This window comes from Silene latifolia, unplaced genomic scaffold (assembly GCF_048544455.1).
Source record: "Silene latifolia isolate original U9 population unplaced genomic scaffold, ASM4854445v1 scaffold_404, whole genome shotgun sequence".
NCBI classification, from domain to species: domain Eukaryota; kingdom Viridiplantae; phylum Streptophyta; class Magnoliopsida; order Caryophyllales; family Caryophyllaceae; genus Silene; species Silene latifolia.
In genome coordinates, this window is record NW_027413329.1 from 1 (window position 1) to 20,054 (window position 20,054).

The 20,054-nt window shown below is 37.0% G+C and overlaps 1 protein-coding gene across 1 annotated transcript; it reads left to right on the forward strand.

Annotated features, from left to right (window-relative positions):
- The first annotated feature begins 8,553 nt into the window (after nt 1-8,553).
- LOC141639468 (uncharacterized) lies at nt 8,554-9,561 on the forward strand. Its single transcript, XM_074448587.1, has one exon. It carries the CDS (start codon nt 8,554-8,556, stop codon nt 9,559-9,561), a length of 1,008 nt encoding a protein of 335 aa, XP_074304688.1.
- Nucleotides 9,562-20,054: the final 10,493 nt, after the last annotated feature.

Sequence of the window (20,054 nt, forward strand, 5' to 3'; positions counted from 1 at the left end):
ACATAATTTATAAATATATATGATAAAATCATACTACTTATTTTAATCATATTCATTTCTACTACACAGCTACAAACAATGGCCAGGTTGATAATTATAATGGTGGAAATGGGGGATAAGCCATCTGAAGAAGAGTTGGTTATGGTTCGGCAAGTCATAAAGGAAGTAGGGGAAGAGAAGGAAAAAGCGGGCATGCAAACTAAGGATAGCATGGCAAAGGAGAATGAGGTGGAATCCAAAGACATGTCAAAGGATCAAGATCGGGTAGTTGAAGAGGAAACCATGAAGGCCGCCGTGAGAGAGGAGGTGGAGGTAGTTGATGATGACACGTTCTTATCATCTCCAAATCCGGCTTTTGATGAGGTATTAGCTACTACGACTAGTTTATAATTGCTGTATATATACTAATTAATTAAATTGATTAATTAAAGTAGTGCATGTATATATACTAATTAATTAAAAATGTGAAGGGCGTTTGCAAGAAGCCTTGTGTTCTTTACTACAATGCCCCAATAGTACCATCCGGCAAAATTGCTGTTGCTATGAGAGCAGCGTTCTATTACGACCAGATTCAAGAAGTTGAGGTTCAAGGCATTGCCCTCCGTCAGAATTGGAGGAAAGTGGAAGTGACCGACTTATATCGTAGCTTTGCACCAGCTGGCTGAAAGGAAGGTAGCTAACGAGGATGTACTCATTATTGAGATCGAAGAGGATGTTGTGGACGAAGGTACAGTTGTTATGATGGATGGGGAATCACTGTGTCAGTTTCTCGACCTAGACGAGTTAGATCTATGCACATTTTAATTTGGATGAAGTAAGTTCATTAACAAAACTTGTCATTTGATTTTACGAATAGTGATGTTTATTTAAATCATCACTGAAAATAACATTCTTCGTTCCATTTAACGTAATAGGAACCTGCTTACACACATCGCTGAGGGGAACTACGTTTCTCATGACTACGGATTCTTGTCACCTGAAGTGTTCTCTCTAAAGGTGCTTAGATACACATACGGAGATCACATCGATAAAATTGCTCAACGGTTGAAGATGCCCAAAAGCCTATGGTTTGCCCCATACAATTAGAATTGGTATGTATAGTACTTTATTATAATGTATCACGATTCTATTCATTTATTAACACGCTTACATGCATGTATATGAACTAACAGTTCAATTTTCAATATTTCATAGCAACCACTGGCTGCTAGTGGCAATCAATGTGAGAAAAAGCATAGTGTACTAGATTGACTCTTGCGGACATGCTCCCTCCGAGAAATTTGTAAATTATATAACTGAGTAAGTTTACAACCTAACATTATAATGTCAATTGTTATTGTATGACCTTTGAAAACTAGGCTCCTTTTAATGTCCCATCAATATTACTGAGCCAAATGCTAATTATAATTTCCTGTATATATTTATGAATTAGTGTGTTTCGAGCAATTGGAGCATCACGTCTAACTATTCTCCGGATAATAGTAAGTATATTCTTAATAATTACTGCTATAAATTTAATTTATGTTTATGCGAGAGGTTGATCTAATTTAGCTTATTTGTATATGATTTATATAATAGTCTCCTCTACAACCAGACGACAAACAATGCGCCTTTTACTGTTGTCGGTCCATGTGGGAGATTATCACCCGAAAATATACCAGCATAGAGTCACCGGTTAGTGTGTTTTAATAACTATTTCAAACATAACTTCGGTTTAATTCTATGTAATATTCCACTTATTCTGTCTATTTCGATTAAGTATATTTTGATTTGTAGTTCCCACTTTCAATCAATAACAAAGATCCAACCTATTCGAAGGAAGACATCGCCGACATGAGAAATAAGTGGGCCACTTATTTTCTTTCATTAACGGATGGTTAATAGTCTGCTCATTATGTATGTGTGCATATAGAGCCATGTGTATTTAGTTTTGGCCACCTTGTTTATAATATTTTGATGTTGGGTTGACTAGATCAATCTGTGTAATATTCTGATGATGCAGAATTGAATTTTTGCAATGCACAACTGCTGAAATGCTATTTTGCAGTAGCATTTCAATGAACTCGCACATCGCAAAAATTAGCATTTAAGCATTTCTTTGAACTCGCTAAAACAATTTTTTTAAAAAATATTTATATTTTCGATTAAGGTTAAAAATAAAACCGTGGTCAATAAATATATTGACAACGGTCGCATTTAAATAGAAACCCGTTGACATATTCATCCATAATCCTACGGACAAAAATATAATATAACGAAATAAAACCGTTGTCGAATTCATAACATTTAAAACGGTTTACTAAGCATAAACCGTTGTCATATTTAATATTTTACAACAGTTTTTTTTCAGTAAAACCGTTGTCAGAGGTTTTCGTAGAGCATTCCAACTAATACTACCACGGTTTCAATATTATAGACAGTAGTTTTTAAACCGTTCTTAATATTGTATTACAGTTATTTGAACCCGTTATTTACCTTTCATAACGGTGCCGCCTTTTTAACAACCGTGGTCAATAACAACGGTCGATGTAATAACGGTTTCGTGTTTTGTATTACAATGGTATAGCACCTTATCTAACCGTTGTTGATCCTATTATTTGGCGTAGTGAATTTAGCCCACTTTTTTTATTTGTCCGTATGAGCGTGATGTGTTAATTAATTACTCAAAGTTTATGAATTAAACTCGACTAACCAATTAACAAAATAAAGCGTAAATAATGAAATAAAGAAAGATGCAAAGGACACACGATATTTGAAGTGGTTCAGCTTCACACGTCGAAGCCTATGTCCACTATTCTCGATTAATAATTTTAGTACCTTTCACCGGATTACAAAATTATCAATCCACTCATATAACTAACTCTAGTTGTAACTCAATTGAGTACCGCTAAATACTCGGTTTTGTCTATCTTATATTAATAAGAAAGTGCTTGATTGTTCTTCTAGTGTTCACAATATGAACGAGTAAGAAACAATATTTAAGCGCTATTATCTTTTGACGATACGTAGAAATAATTGCAATATAAGATAGCACACGACTTTTCAAAATCAATTTTAACTTGCAAAATGAATAATAAACTTAAAGACGTTTACGAAGGATGTTTTGTTCGAATATTGAAAAGTGGTTTTCATGTGTAGTATTTATAGTAGAGAGGAGATCTAGGTTTTCATCTAAGAAACCCTAGATGACGTGTGGATTGTTGCACAAGGAAGGAATTGGGTTAAATCTTATTTAATCATTTACAACTCATAAAATCTTGAAAGATTTGAAAGAATAAAATAAAAATAATATAAGGAGATAAGAAATCTCTAACAAATATTATTTTGATTTACCATGATTCTTATCCAAGCAAGAAAAAGATCTTAATCCATTTATTCATTCTAATAATATCTTAGTAAAAGATATGGAATAAATATAAGGGGATAAAATATCTTTAATAAATATTTTATCTAAGATCTTTACCTAAACCCTAGATATGGTGTGGATCTCGTGTAGTTTAAAGAAGGAATAAGATCTATCTTTTTCCTATTTTAATCCAACACTATTTTAGATAAAAGACATAAAATAAATATGAGGAGATAAAATATCTCTAACAAATATTTATTTACGATCTTTACCATAACACCCTAGATACTATATAGATCACGTGTGAAGTATATAGTAAGTAGGAGATCCAATCTTATTATTTAATCTAGCAATATCTTAGTAGAAGATATGAAATAAATCTAAATAACCATAACGATGTAAAATATCTTTAATAATAATCTTATTTAGATTTACCCTAATCTTTACTTGGACAAGAAGTATCACATAAGTAGGAGACGGCCCATAAGCCTAATACATCCAACATGAAACCGTAGTAAGATATTAGGTTAAATAAATTAGGGTTTAGATATAAATAGGTAGAAAACCCTAGTTAGCCACCAAGCAACAACCCATAAGTTGTCACATAAGTCGACCAAAATAAAAGTTAATTATCTATTTAAGTACAAACTTCAATCTACTATAAAATAGGTTTTTCATTTAAAGAATATAAAGATAAGATTTGAAAAACTATTTTCAAAACAATTTATAACTCAAGTCGTGCGTTTTTAATACTGCGGCTCAATGTTATAGCTAAATCACCTATAACATTGAGTCTGATAGGTAATGTTATAACCATAACAGCTATAACTTTACTTACCAAAATCATTTCTTTAAATACCGATATAAGATGATGACCTACGATACCTAATCTTCCTAGAGATCTTCAATGTAGGATTCATCTCTTCGATTTGATTATGAGCTTCACATGATAAATGCTTGAAAACATAATCTTCAAACTTGATTGTTGACTATGCTACTTGATCATGAAATCTTCTTTAATATGAACTTGATCAACGAGTAGCTTTACTTGGGAACTTGAGCTTGAACACAAGATTCATTTTGATTTACTTGAAACTTGTTCTTGAAACTTGCTCAAATGATCTTAAAATAGTAGCTAGACCATCCGTAACTTTACTTCACAAATCTTCAAAGTTCTAACTAAACCAACTATAACTTTGCTTGCCAATGATGTAACCATGCTTAATCTAACACGACTAAACAAACAATTACGATCACAAAATATATATATATATATATATATATATATATATATATATATATATATATATATATATATATATATATATATATATATATATATATATAATTAAACACACTTGTCATTAGGAAAACATCATCATATAACTATATGGTCCAACAAATTCCCCCTTTTTGATGATGACAAGTCTCCTATGATTTGTGATTAAAGTTCTAGTTCCTCCTCAACACAATACTATCGAATTATAGTTCGTAGAACGCAAGGTCCAAACATTTTTATTAAAGTTATAGAAACTAAGGACCTTAAGGGGAATTCCATAACCAAAAATCTTAAAAAACCAAAAAACCCTAATGCCGACTGAACGTGCGAAAGTTCATCTCCATCTAGGGCATTAATTTCAACGACAATGGCTCGTTCTTCTACATCAAATTCACTAAAAAAACATAATAAAAGTAGTAGTAGTAATGGATCGGTGAAGGGGAGTGATAGGAGGACTGATGGTGAGAAGAAGTAGGGGTCAGGCGAAGAAGATGTTTTACGTACCAAACCCATGCATGAAGTCCATACAGTGCCTGGTCTGTCTTTTGAGGATGAGGAGAATCCTGATAGCATACAATGGGTGACACAGAGGAGTAAGAAGCATGGTTCACGCAGCCATATAGTGGTGACAGAAGAGAATATTGAGTCAGATGAGGCGGCTTTGTTGCAATTCACCCCTGAGGATGTCAGTGAAGAAATTACGTAATCAGGTTGTTTACTGCTTTGTTTTAGGTGCAAATCCTCCTTGGGAGGTCTTGCAGGGATATGTGCATAGAATATGGGGTAAACATGGTATTGACAAGGTCTCCTTCTTGCCAAATGAGATTTTTTTGGTAAGATTTAAGGAGATGAAGGATAAAGAGGAAGTGCTAAATGCAGGGTATCATATGTTTGATAATAAACCGCTGATAGTTAAGCCATGGCAAGAAGATATTGATCTCCTGAAGGAAGAAGTGAAAGTTGTGCCAGCATGGATTCGAATCCATGGATTGCCCCTCAAATTTTGGGGTACATGTTTACCCTCCATTGCTGGATTGGTAGGTCCTTATGTGAAGTCTGATGCTGCAACCACAAACAAAACGAGACTTGGCTTTGCTAGAACAATGGTTGAGCTCAAGGTGGGGCAAGGTTTTCCTTCAACTGTCAAATTTCGTGATGAGAATGGCAAGATTGTGATATTAAATGTTGAATATAAATGGAAGCCTTTATTGTGTGATAAATGTAAGGGCCTAGGGCATGAAGCCAAAAGTTGCAGAAAGGACCAGAGCAGGAATACTCAATCTAAGGCTACAGTGAAGAAAGTTTGGAGACCAATTCCAAAGAATGTGAGCAATCCTGCAATAACTGACAAAGAGTTCCCTGTTTTGTCTACAGTGGCATCCCCTCGTCTGTTGGAGAACACTAATTTTGAACCAGTGACAGCTGCAGGGCCTCCTGTTTCAGCTGCAGGACCTCCTGTATCAGAAACTAAACCTCCTGATAATGTTAATGATAGCAGCATTCAGGTGGAAGACATTACAGATGAGGAGAATGAAAATTTGGAGAATCAGGTAGTGGATATTGGTGACCCTCAAATACCTAATAATAATAATGAATATTATAGGGTTTTGGAATGTTCGTGGTATGAATAGTGTGAATAAACAAAAAATTGTCAAAAGTTTTATTCAAAAAAATGAGGCCTGTTTATTTGGCCTATTAGAAACAAAAATAAATGGTGTTAATGTTGGTAATATAGCTTATAATATGCTTGAGGGATGGAGTGTTACAACCAATTGTAGTATGCATAAAGGTGGGAGGGTCTGGTTGTTATGGAGGCCTACTGTGTTTGATGTCAAGATCATTCAATATGATCCTGAATTCATTCATACTAGGATCTTAATTAAGGCCACTCAACAAGTTTTCCTACTCACTATTGTATATGCTTTCAATGAGGGCTCACAGAGATTGGGTTTATGGGATAATTTGAAGTCAGTTGCAAGTCAGTGTGATATACTTTGGGCTTTAGCAAGGGATTTCAACACTGTTCTTTCTCCAGAGGAGAGACTTGGGGCTGATTCAAAGCAGGAAGATATGGATACTTTTAATGATTGCCTGTCTCCCTGTGGTATGATGGATATTGCAGCAACTGGTGCTTTCTTCACTTGGACAAAAAAGCAAGATATTGGTCATAGGAAGTACAGTAGATTGGATAGATTTCTAGACAATCAAGAGTGGGTAGATGTGTTCCCTGATATGCATGCACATTTTCATCCGGAAGGGCTCATGGACCATACTCCTTGCATTGTAAGAAATGTGAATTTGGATGGTAAGAGAGCCAATAGCTTTAAGTACTTTAATATGTGGAGTGATGCTCCAAATTTTCTTGACACAGTAAAGAGTTATTGGAGCCAGCAAATTGATGGTACTAAGATGTTTAGGGTGGTTAAAAAATTGAAGGCTCTAAAGGGAGGTCTTAAGAATCTTAACAAGGAATGTTTTTCAGATGTAGAACTCAATGCAAGCAAAGCCAGTCACAAACTTGAGGAAATTCAGTTTCAACTTCAGGATAATTATGATAACCCTGATCTTATTACGCTTGAATTGCAGGCTCTTGATGAAGTGAGATTCTGGACTAAAGCTAGGGATAGTTTTTTACAACAGAAAGCTAAGACTCAATGGATAGATGAAGGAGATAGCAATACTGCTTATTTTCACAATGTTATTAAGAGAAGATGCCTGAGAAACAAGATAGTGCAGATTAAAGATCAGTATGGTACACTCGTGTATCGATACTATCGCATTCAGAATGCTTTCCTGAAGTTTTATCAGGGTCTGCTAGGCAGTAAGAAGGAGACTGAACATGTGAGAATGGAGGTTCTGCAGACGGGTTCCTTTTGCAGTGATCAACATTGTACTTCCTTATTATCTCCAGTCACTAAAGAAGAAATTAAGAGTGCAATATTCTCTATTCCTAAGGATAAGGCTCCTGGGCCTGATGGATATACCAGTGGATTCTTCAAGGATTCATGGGACATTGTTGGGGATGAGGTTTGCAGTGCTGTAATGGATTTCTTTACTACTGGTTGTCTGCTCACCCAGATAAATGCAACTAATATCACCCTAATCCCTAAGTGTGACAGACCAACTGCTGTTAGCCATTTCAGACCTATAGCCTGTTGTAACATGATTTACAAGGTGATATCTAAACTGCTTTGTAATAGGTTGGCTACAGTTTTGCCTGACATCATCCATGAGAACCAAGGTGCCTTTATCAAAGGTAGGTCCATCATTGAAAATGTTCTCATATGTTAGGACATCATTCATATGTATTCCAGAAAAGCTGTCACTCCAAGATGTCTATTCAAAATTGATTTGCAAAAATCTTATGATAGAGTTGAGTGGGATTTTGTTGAGCAGATGCTACATGGACTCAAGTTTCTTTCTCACTTCATACAGCTGGTTATGCAATGTGTGAGGTCTACTTCTTTTACATTATCTTTGAATGGGAATAATTTTGGCTATTTTCAAGGACAAAGGGGTCTGAGGCAGGGAGACCCTATTTATCCTCTTCTATTTACCATATGCATGGAGTATTTAACAAGATTGATCAAATTTGCAACTGAAAGATGGCCATTCCAATATCATCCCCTATGCAAGAACTTGAAGCTCACACACCTCATGTTTGCTGATGACTTACTTCTCTTCTGCAAGGGTAAACCACAATCCATTTGGCTTCTCATGAGAGCCTTCTCATCCTTTTCTAAGGCATCTGGATTGGCCATGAATAACACCAAGTCTGAAATTTTCTTCAATGGAGTTTCTGAGGACATTAGAGAGGGTATTAAACAGGTGAAAGGTTTCAGGGAGGGCACCATGCCTTTCGTGCACTGGGAGTGCCTATGAAAGCAGGTAGCCTCACCAAGAAGGAATGCTCGCCTTAATCGAAAAGATGGTGGCACGGATCAGAGGCCTTGGAGCCAAAAAACTTTCCTATGCTGGCAGGGTGACTCTCATCAATGTTGTTCTCAACACTCTTCAAAACTATTGGGCTCAAATGTTCATTATCCCTAAATGCATCATTAACCATATTATGGCCATTTGCAGGAACTTCCTGTGGGATGGCTCCCCTGACTACCACAGAGTCCCCCTTGTAGCTTGGGACAAAGTTACTTTGCCTAAAAAGGAGGGAGGTTTAGGGATAAAGAAAGCTGATGTCTGGAATGTTGCCACTGTGGGAAAACTGGTTAATTGGATCTATTGCAAACCTGATAGGCTATGGATTAAATGGATCAGTGATGTGTATATTAAAAATCAAGACTGGCATAACTACTCTCCCCCTGCTAATGCAACCTGGGTTTGGAAAAATGTGTGTAAAGTAAAAGAGAAGCTCAAGGATGGTTTTCATGACAACAAATGGATAATGAGCTCTAAAGGTTACTCTATTAAAGAGGGGTATGCTTGGCTTACTCCTACTCACCCCTCTTTGAACTGGACTAATATAGTGTGGAATAGTTGGAATATCCCTAAACACTCATTGACTACCTGGCTGAGAATGAATGAAGGCATGAATGTGAAGAGTAAGTTGTTTAGGTTTGGCTGTTGCACAGATGACTGGTGTATACTGTGCCACAGACAACCAGAAACAGTGGAGCATCTGTTTACGAACTGTGTGTATGCTGTCAAAGTTCAGACCTGTTTGTTGCATTGGTTTGGAGGCAGCTTCCCAACAATAGACAGACTGAGTGCTGCTAACAGGGATACTATGCAATGGAAATTTAAGGTGGCCATGTTCAATGCTTACTGCTATGCTATTTGGTTCCAAAGAAACAATGCCAGGATCAATGCCTGGCTAGTGAGACCTGAAGTTACTGCTGCTCGAATAGAGGATGACATTAAGAGAAGGATTAAAATGAAATGTAAGGCTATAGTAGATCAATCTGAGCTACTTTGGCTGTAAAATATGATGTTGGTTTGATATGCTTCTAGTAGGATTTGATCCATGAACCTCATGTAATTATTTTCTAATATGATATATAATATACTCACATTACACCAAAAAAAAAACTAAGGACCTTAAGAGACTAAAGGTCTTGACAAGGAGCAAGCTTAGGCAAATACTAAATCATGGTCATTTCTTCCCCCTCTTGACATCATCGAAAAGACGAGAACAGACAAAAAAACGACTAGAATGATATCAACCGAGGCAAGAAATATATATTAATCAAAGAATATATTATAGCATAAGAATAAATTCAACATAAGCAAGCCCTAAATATAAAGTGTGTAATACAAACCAAGTTGAGTACAAATTTTGTAAGAGAGAATGAAGATAGTCACTCACCTAACTACGACCTACAAAAGCATGCATGCAATCTAACATGATAGATATCTTTATTGACCGTACATATACACTCCAACCAAGCGAGATCCAAAACACATGCCGAGGACTTACATATGAATGTGAGGTGAGGTAATTGGGTAAGAAGGGGCAAAATAATTTGGATATGTGGAGGTAAAAGCCAAGCTAGCACCGATCACAATCAAAAGTAGCCATAATCCACTTTCCAACCCAACATGAAAGATGATGCATCATACCAAGTATAGCACAAACTCACTCACATCAACAAGTACTTCTCCTCAAGTAATATAGAAATGATAAGAATAGGAGTAATAAGAGATTTCTGCTTTTCCATCTTTTATATCATTTTTCTCCTTTTCTTTTGTTTTACATTTTTTTTTTTGTCATTTTTCTTAGTCCATCTTTTTCTTCCTTCCTTCCAATATCCATCACAAAAGCAACAAAATTGACCACAACAAGACTTCCAAAGTTACCAACAAGACTAGCTTGACTAGGGTAGGCCATATGGAATGTAGTTGAATAAATGGGTCAAAACGAGGCAAATTTGGCTAATATGAGGTTAGTGGGTAAAACGTAAAGGAAGGTTTGCCTCTCCACATGTGTCGCCACCACAAACCCGAGTGTATACAAGTAGGTAATAAGAGACAAATTTCATGCTTATGCAATTTGATGTTACATGCCATGTAAGGAGTACTACTCACATCTTAAATGAAACCAATTATGAATGTCATTGGTTTATAAAGCTCTATATCTTAGAATGTATAAGTAATGAATAAGAATTATGGTTTGTATACAACACAAAATATAACAGACTAGAAAACGGAATATTCTCATAAAATAATAAAATACTATACAAGAATATACTTGCAGTGGAAAATACGGACATAGACATACAATCTCGTCTTAACTAGTCAGTGATTCGGTTTGGAGATATTTATGATAGTTTAGGTGCCACCGATTAAACCAATTTCCAACCGCAAAGTCACAAAACGTTTTCTAGCCAAAGCCTTTTGTCAAAATGTCAGCCCATTGTTTTTCAGTACTACAAAATTCAAGTTTTATGTTCCCCTTTTCTACTTGATCTCGTAAGAAATGGTATCTAATATCTATATGCTTAGTTCGCGAGTGTTGCGCTGGGTTCTTAGAGATAATAATAACACTCATGTTATCGCATAAAATAGGAATAAATCCAACGTTCACACCATAATCATATAATTGTTGCTTAAGCCATAAAAGTTGAGAAAATACCAAGGCAGCAACAATATATTCGGCTTCAACAGTAGATAAGGCAATTGAATTTTGCTTCTTTTACCCCCACGTTATGATGCATGGTCCAACAAATGTAGCGATGCCGTAAGTACTTTTTCTATCAAGCGAACAACCTGCATAATCTTCATCTGAATACCTTATGAGATCGAAACTACACTCAAGAGGATACCAAAGATATAATTTGGATGTACCAATTAAATGCCTCAAGATTCTCTTAACTGCTTTCATATGCGATTCTTTAGGGCACGATTGAAATAGATCACATACGCATACACTAAACAAAATATATTGACGACTTGCAGTTAAATAAAGACGTGAGCCAATCATACCTCAATAAGTCATTTCATCAACAGACTTACCATCTTCGTCTTTGGTTAACTTTTTATCTGTGACCATTGGAGTGGCCTTTGGATGAGAGTTTTCCATACCAAATTTCCTGATTAGCTCTTTGATGTATTTTTGTTGGTGAATCATAATTCCTTCACTTATTTGTTGGATTTGAAGCCCTAGGAAGACTTGAGTTCTCCCATCATGCTCATCTCGAATTCTGAGGTCATCAAATCTGAAAAATACTTACACAACTTATTATTAGTTGATCCAAAGATAATATCATCAACGTAAATTTGTACAACTAATAAATCGGAACCCTCGGATTTTAGGAATAGAGTTTTGTCAACAGATCATCTTTTTAATCTACTATCGAATAAAAATTTGGACAATCTGTCGTACCAAGTCCTGGGAGCTTGTTTCAAACCATATTGAAGATTTAGGATTCTAAGTACCTAAGAGGGAGAGAGAGTGAATTAGGTACTATTTTAAAATTTCAACTTAATCTTTATTGTTTAAAGATAAGTTGATTAACAATATGAAGAGCAAGTAGATACATCAAATAAATTGAATGATTAAATGTGTATCACGAAAGTTTAAGGAGACGAATGAGGTTTGGAAGTGACAGTTGTTCTGACTGTTACTTGATTGTCTTAGCTTGTGAAGTAAGATCTACAGACTAGAAGTGACAGTATTCAGGATTGTTACTAGCAAAACCCTAAATGAAGAACAAGTAAGTAAATTGCATCGGAATTAAAAGCGAAGAAAGATCAACACAATGGTTTTTGAATCGGTTCGGCCAACACTCTAAAGGCCTACGTCCAATCTTCTTTTATTAATAAGTGAAGTGATCTACTCCGACTACTTAAGAAACTTACAATAAAAGGACCAACAACCTACTCCGGTTCCGACACGAGTTTTAAGATTACTCCGCCTATGAACTCGACACTCTAACTAGAATGTTTACAAAACCAAGTTTCCTCAAAATGATTTTTAGAAAGAATTGAGAAGGACAACTTATTGGTACAAACGATTCTCGATGAGAGAGTACAATACTATAAAGTAACAGTGCTAATGACTGACACACTTGAAGACTTAGAAGATTTTTGCAAAAGAAATAGCTTTGAGTTCTTAAAACTGATTTTGCAAAATGCTTTGATTTCTCAAGTAAAAGTCTTACTTTGAAAATGAAGGGAGGTGCTCCTTTTATAGAGGAAATAACGAGAGGATGCATGCTAGGGTTTTAAGTCAAAACTTTTGGTCATGAGACAAAAGTATTGACCTTCCCAAATTAGCACCAAAAGGACTTCTTTCTAAGAAGCATAAAGGAGAAAAGAAGGCTTGTAATTTTCCTTAAAGGGTCTTTGTATTTTTCAGAAACAAAATGAAGAAGACATTAGCAAGAGGACAACTCTTGATAATAGAAAGAAAGAACCAAACATTGTTTCATAAAAGCCAAAGAGAAGTTGTATCATAAAAGAGGAAATCTTTTGAAGTGAAAATTACAATCTCTTTTCAAAGACCACCCTTTCAATATTTCAATTTTAAAACTCCATTTTAAAGCTGATGTATAAAATCTTATTTTGATAAAAAGTAAAATATCCGAAATGAAAGACTTGCTTCAAGTGTGACGGGTCAAACGTGACAGTCAAGCACACTGTTACCAGTGATGAGTAACGGTAGGCTTGACTATTACCATTACATGTATTCTACCCTTTCATCTTTACATAGGTTGACAAAAACGACTCTAAATCTTGGGTAGAAAACGAATGACGATTCTTGATTAAGACTTGTAAATTGATCGATTAATCCTGAAATGAGAAACTAAGAAAGCACAAGTTAAATGGGTATGTCATCATCAATTAAGAGAACCCAACAAATTCCCCCTTTGAGGATGACAAGACCCAAAAAAAAAAAAATGAATGTCTGTCAAAGCCCATATTCCCCCTTTCGTATTTAGTCAAGAATTACCAAGAAAATATAGATAGGAGTAGGTTAACCATATAAAGCAAAAGACCTTAGGCAAGATAGACTAAACATAGATAATGAACCAAAAACCAAGGATTAATCGAGTAGTTTAGGCATAGGCAAGAGTTAATCAACTTACTTAGAAAACAAGAACATGAGTTTTACCTTTTCCCCCTCTTAACATCATCAAAAGGGCAACGATGCTATCGTTTGATCAAGAGCAAACACACGTTAGAAAACACGTAAACATAAGCATAGTCGTGAAAAGATAACAAGGTCAACACAAACTAAAGTTTAAACATAGTTCAAACATAGTTCACCATGGCTAAATTAAGTTTAATATTACACCACCAAAATAAAATGAGATTGAAGGGCAAGGGGTGAAAATAAAACGGCAAAAGAGTTTGGCTGGGAAAATGGGTAGGAACTCAGATGAGGAAGCTTGGCCACCATCGGAATTTCCCTCAGAATTACCGTCATCCTTAGCTTGAAGAAGAGTGGAGATGATATCCACTTCTCCTTTTAGCCCATCAATCGCCTTCACAAGTCTACTTATGGTAGCATTCTTCTTCTCGGAATTGGCTTTCATCCAATCAACCAAATTCTGAACGGCCTTAAGAACGGCTGCCATATTTGGACCCGTGCCCTTACTAGAAGATGCCGCCTCACGAGCTTTCCCATGAGATTTCACCGGAGACAACTTGTCATCACCAATCTGAATTAGGATCTTACCAAACTGACCATCACTCATAGTGTCAAAACAGTTTAGACACCCCACACTAGTCGAAAGAAAAATACCCTTAACCTTTAGAACCATAGACACCCACATACAATACGACAAACGGATGATGCTTGTATCTTTTGGGTCACAGAGTTTGGCTGAAATTGCAGCAAAGCGTCGAAAAACCAGACCGGGTAGGTTGACTTTTCTGTGAGTGGCTAGGTGGTAAATAAGGTATTGTTGCCCAATAGAAAGTTTGGTACGGTCACCGGATGGGTACAAGGTTCGACATAACATATTAAAAATTAGGCGAAGTGGAGGAGGAATTTGGGTATTTACGACGGGTCCACAAGTGACGGCTTTTGGATAAATGACCTTAGCAACAATGAGAGGGGATGCATATTCAAGAGCGGGCCAAGTCTCGTTTGGTAGGTTGTCATAGCCAACATTTGGAATTTGAAGAATGACAGCAAAATCATTTTGAGTTAAGGACAGGGGCTTACCATTTACTTTGGCTGTAAGAGAGGTTCCAGAATTATCGACTCATAAAGACGCATTGAACTGAACCATCTCGCTTATGAAAACCGGTTCCCTGACCTCCATCAGATTTTCCCACCCTTGAGTCACCAATATTTTCGGAACCTTGCGAAAGGCAGGTCTTTCATACCACGACTTCTCATAAACCCGGGTCGAGTGAACCACATCTTTTGTAATCAACCTCTCACAATTTTTGTTAATCGAGGGAGGAAGATCTAAGGCCTCGATTTGTGTCCAAATAGTGTCAACATCCTATTTCGAGACAAGAGGGACCGAGTCATTTGGGCCGAGAAATACTGCTTTACCCTTTCCCAAAGCCGTCGACACCTTAGCTTTCTTTTGTGGTGGCTCCCTAGATGATTTACCTCTTTTGGAGTTTCCGGTCAAAGAGATCGCCTGCTCTATCCCGACGCCATCTTCCTTTTCAATGACCTTTCCTTTTCCTTTATCTACTTTTATTGGGGACCCCGATTTATCACATGCAGGGGCACCATTATCAAGTTCAGTCGTTTCCTTTTCAACATTGGTTTCCTCACCATCTCCTTCTTCCTCGATGTCCGGGAGAGATGAGGTTGCCGCTCCCTTCCTTTTCACACCTCGTTTCGATTTCCCCAGCACAATATCCACCGGACCTCCTTGATCCACCTCTTCCTCAGACTGAAGAGAGTGATCAAGGGGATATACTTCCTCATTATCGCCGTCAAGGATGGTGACGGTTCCAGATGATGACCCGGATGATGGAATGACTTTCTTTCATGCTTCTTGTGTTCGGTTGCCGATCATTGAGGGGATCGGAGGTTCATTGGGTAAGGATTTTTTGGGAGATAAGGTGGCTAGTGGTTGGGGTTCCAAAGGTGTTTCTGGGTTTGGGTTAATCGACAAGCGTAGAAAACTTTCCGTTTGTTGGTCATGTTGGTTTGGGAAGAAGACGGGTTAGGTAAAGTGGTTGGTTGTGAGGTTGGGGAAGACATAAAGGTTGATTTGATGGTAAGCTTGGTATTGAAGGACGATGTTTTTACCATATTAAAATGGTAAAGGTGGTTTTATGGGTAGGTAAGAGAGGGAGATGGACGGTTGGTAGGTGAGAAGTGGTAAGGGTTTGGGTTTGTGATGTTTTTGGACGGAATTGAAGGGTAGCCCAATTAAGAGAGGATAGTAAGGTGGTTGGGCCGTATTCAATGAAATGTAAACAATTCAATCTCAAAAAGGTGAAGTGTAAGATAAACATAGAGTTAGATATGAGGTTGAGCGATTACCGACTCACAAGTATGATATTAATTTACGGTTAAGAAACAATATGCAAACACGAGAAAGAACAATTTCATACTAACATGTCCCTAATTAGTCAATCATTTAGGAGAATAAATATAATCATATTCATGAATTGTGAGCAATTAATTAAACCTACATCTAGCCTAAGTTTCTCAAATTGTTTCCTTTTAAGTGGTTTAGTAAAAATGTCGGCTATTTGATCTTCGGTTTTGTAAAAAATAAGTTTAACATCCCCTTTCTCTACATGGTCTCAAATGAAATGATGACGAATCTCAATATGCTTAGTCTTAGAATATTGAATTATATTTTTGGAAATATTTATTGCACTCGTATTATGACACATGATGGGAACGGAGTAATAAATAATACCAAAGTCAAGGAGTTGTTGCTTTACCCAAAGAAGTTGTGAGCAACAATGTGCGGCACTAACGTACTCACTTTCAGCCGTTGAAAGAGCAACCGTGTTTTGTTTCTTTGAGCCCCATGAGATTAGGCAAGGACCCAAGAACGTTGCAATTCCGGAAGTTCTCTTTCTATCAACACTACACCCCACATAGTCCGAATCGGAATATCCTATAAGATCCAAAGGATAATGAAAGGGGTACCACAGATAAAGTTCTTGTGTTCCTATCAAATATCGAAGAATACATTTAACCGCTTTAAAATGAGATTCTTTCGGATTTGATTGGAATCTAGCACATAAACAAACGCTAAAAAGAATGTCGGGACGACTTGCGGTTAAATAGAGAAGCAATCCAATCTTACCTCGATACACCTTTTCACTAATGCTCTTACCGTTCTCATCTTTGTCCAATTTGGACTTAGATATCATAGGTGTGGGGAATGAGTTGCCATTGGTCATCCCAAACTTCTTAAGCATCTCTTTAATATACTTTTGTTGATGGATCATGATTCCATATTTGGATTGTAATTTGGAGCCCAAGGAAAAATCCTAGCTCACCCATCATACTCATTTCAAACTCCGATTTCATTAGTTTTGAAAAGTAAGCATATTGGTTGCGCAAAATATAATGTCATCAACATATACTTGGACAACCAACAGTTCGTCCGACTGTTGCTTCAAAAACAATGTTTTGTCTATGGAACCTCTTCTAAAACCATTTTCAATGAGAAATTTAGACAATCTATCATACCAACACCTAGGTGCTTGTTTTAAACCATAAAGCCTTTGTCTAATTTGAAAACATGTTTAGGAAAATCATTGTTTAGAAACCCGGAGGTTGCTCTACAAAGACATCCTCTTCCTAATATCCATTTAAGAAAGCGGTTTTGACATCCATTTGGAAGAGCTTAATGCCTTTGTGAGCCGCAAAAGCTATTAGTTATCGAATGGCTTCAAGCCTAGCTACTGGTGCATAGGTTTCGTCATAATCGATTCCTTCTTGTTGATTCTAACCTTGTACCACTAGTCTAGCTTTATTCCTTACGATTTCATTGAAATCATCAAGCTTATTACGAAAGACCCACCTAGTGCCAATGACGGTACAATTAGGTGGCCTAGGGACCAAGTGCCATACCTCGTTTCTCTTGAATTGGTTGAGTTCTTCTTGCATTCCAATCAACCAATCTACATCGGTCAGAGCGACTGTCACATTGGCGGGTTCTATTTGAGAGAGGAAGGCATTGTGGGCACAATATTCGTTGAGGTAGGCTAGGTTGTTGAGGGAAGATCTAGTCTTAATTCCAGAGTTCAAATCACTTGTGAGATTTGAAAGTGGGTGTGAGCTTTGATGTTTCTACCTTTTTGGAACAATGTTTGTTTGTTCCCTCTCAGATGTAACAGTCTCGGTGACTGTTACTTGTTGATCAGAACATGGGTCTTCATTATGGTCTGAGTGGTCGCCTGTAGTAACAGTGTCTTGCACTGTTGCTGTTCTGGAATTGGATGCAACAGTGGTTGGGTCTCTTACTGCTTGGGAGGAGGAACAGGTAGTATCAGTGTTACTGACTGTTCCCCCTGAGTTGTTGCTTACATTAGCAGGTAACAGTCCGTCTGTCTGTTGCAGGGCGTCATTATTTGGAACTTCCTCATCCGCAAACACAAAGTCTTTTCTCATAAGACCAATCTCAAATTCATCATCTTCATCATCTTCATCCTCATTTTGTACCTGTCCAAGAATGCTAGATTCATCAAATATGACATGGACACTTTCCTCAATCAACATGGTTCATTTATTGTAAATTTTATAAGCCTTGCTATGGCCGGAATAACCAATAAATACCCCTTCATCACTACGTGGATCGAACTTTCCCAACTTATCTTTACCATTGTTGTGAACAAAACATTTGCTACCAAAGCATCTAAAATATGAAATATTGGGCTTTCTTCCACGTAGTATTTCATAGGGTGTTTTATTTATTATGCTCCTTATCATGACTCGATTATAAATATAGCAAGCGGTGTTTACCGCTTCGGCCCAAAAGTTCTTAGACAATTTGCTACACAACAACATGGTTCTAGCCATACTTTCAAGGGTCCTATTCATTCGTTCAACCACTCTATTTTGTTGTGGTGTTCTAGGAGCCGAGAAATTACGGTCTACACCATTGTCATTACAAGAAGCACTAAATGATGAGTTTTCAAATTTGGTTTCATGATCCGTTCTTATGGAAACAAATTTGAAATCAAGTTTATTTTAAATCTTTTTCAACCAAATTAAAAACTCATCAAATGCCTCATTCTTGGAACTTAAGAAAAGTGCCCAAACAAACCTAGAGTAATCATCAACAATGACACACACATAACGACTACTACCTCTACTTTTAGTTCTCACTGGTCCACATAAGTCGATATGCAAGAGTTATAATGGACGAAGAGTACTCATAATTCTTTTGGGTTTAAAGGAATTTCTAAAATGTTTATATCTTAGCTTACACACTCATCACATACTTTATCAAAGTCAAATTTCATGTTAGGAAATCCTTCAACCAAGTCAAGTCTTCCAAGTGTATTAAGAGTTTTAGCACTAACATGTCCAAACCTTTTATGGCACAACCAAGGATCGTTTTTCATTATACTCATGCATGACATGGTATGACCAGATAACGTATTTAAGTCGGTTAAGTACACATCTTTAACACGTCTCCCTTCGAGAATAATTTCATGAGTTGTGGCATCAATTATTCGACACAAGTTAGCACTAAATTCCACAATATTACCTTTATCACAAAGTTGAGAGATGCTAAGGAGATTATGTTTCAAACCTTTGACAAGCCTCACATTATCGACATAAAGTAATGATGGCTTACCGACCTTCCCCATGCCTATTATTTCACCTTTCTTGTCATCGCCAAACGTTACCTTGCCATCATCATAAGCTTCTAGTGAGAGGAATTGGCTTCTATCTCCCGTCATGTGACGAGAACATCCACTATCCAAATACCAATTGCGGCTGCCTGTAACACCCCACAGTAATTGAAGAGGTCCATTTTTAGGCTTAAATGACTAGTGCTTAAAGGGATTGAAAGTACTACTCATATCAACAAAGTGCACTTTCTTTTATGGTCATCCATACGAAAGAACTCCAAAGTTAAGCGTGCTTGGCTGGGAGTAGTCTTAGGATGGGTGATCTCCTGGGAAGGTTCCCGGGATGCGCATGAATAAGGACAAAATGCGCTATAAAGGACCCGTGTTTATCTGTGGGTCATGTACACAACCTGGTGAGCTATCATAAGTAACCGCTCCCGACCCGGTTTGGGTCGGAGTGTTACAAGTGGTATCAGAGCCACCCTGCGACCGTGTGGTTATCATAGGTAGTTGTTATACGCTCCTGGAGGCAGTGGTTATATGCTCCATTGTACTCACACACCTAGCGGGGGGAGGATTTTGGGTTAGCGGTTATGCTCCCAGGCGCAACGAGGACGTTGCGTTCTTCAAGTGGGGGTGATTGTAACACACCACGGTAATTGAAGAGGTCCATTTCTAGGCTTAAATGACTAGTGCTTAAAGGGATTGAAAGTACTACTCATATCAACA

Bases quoted from the DNA above. Each gene is read 5' to 3' on its own strand.
- LOC141639468 (XM_074448587.1), top strand. From the start codon at position 8,554: ATGGTGGCACGGATCAGAGGCCTTGGAGCCAAAAAACTTTCCTATGCT.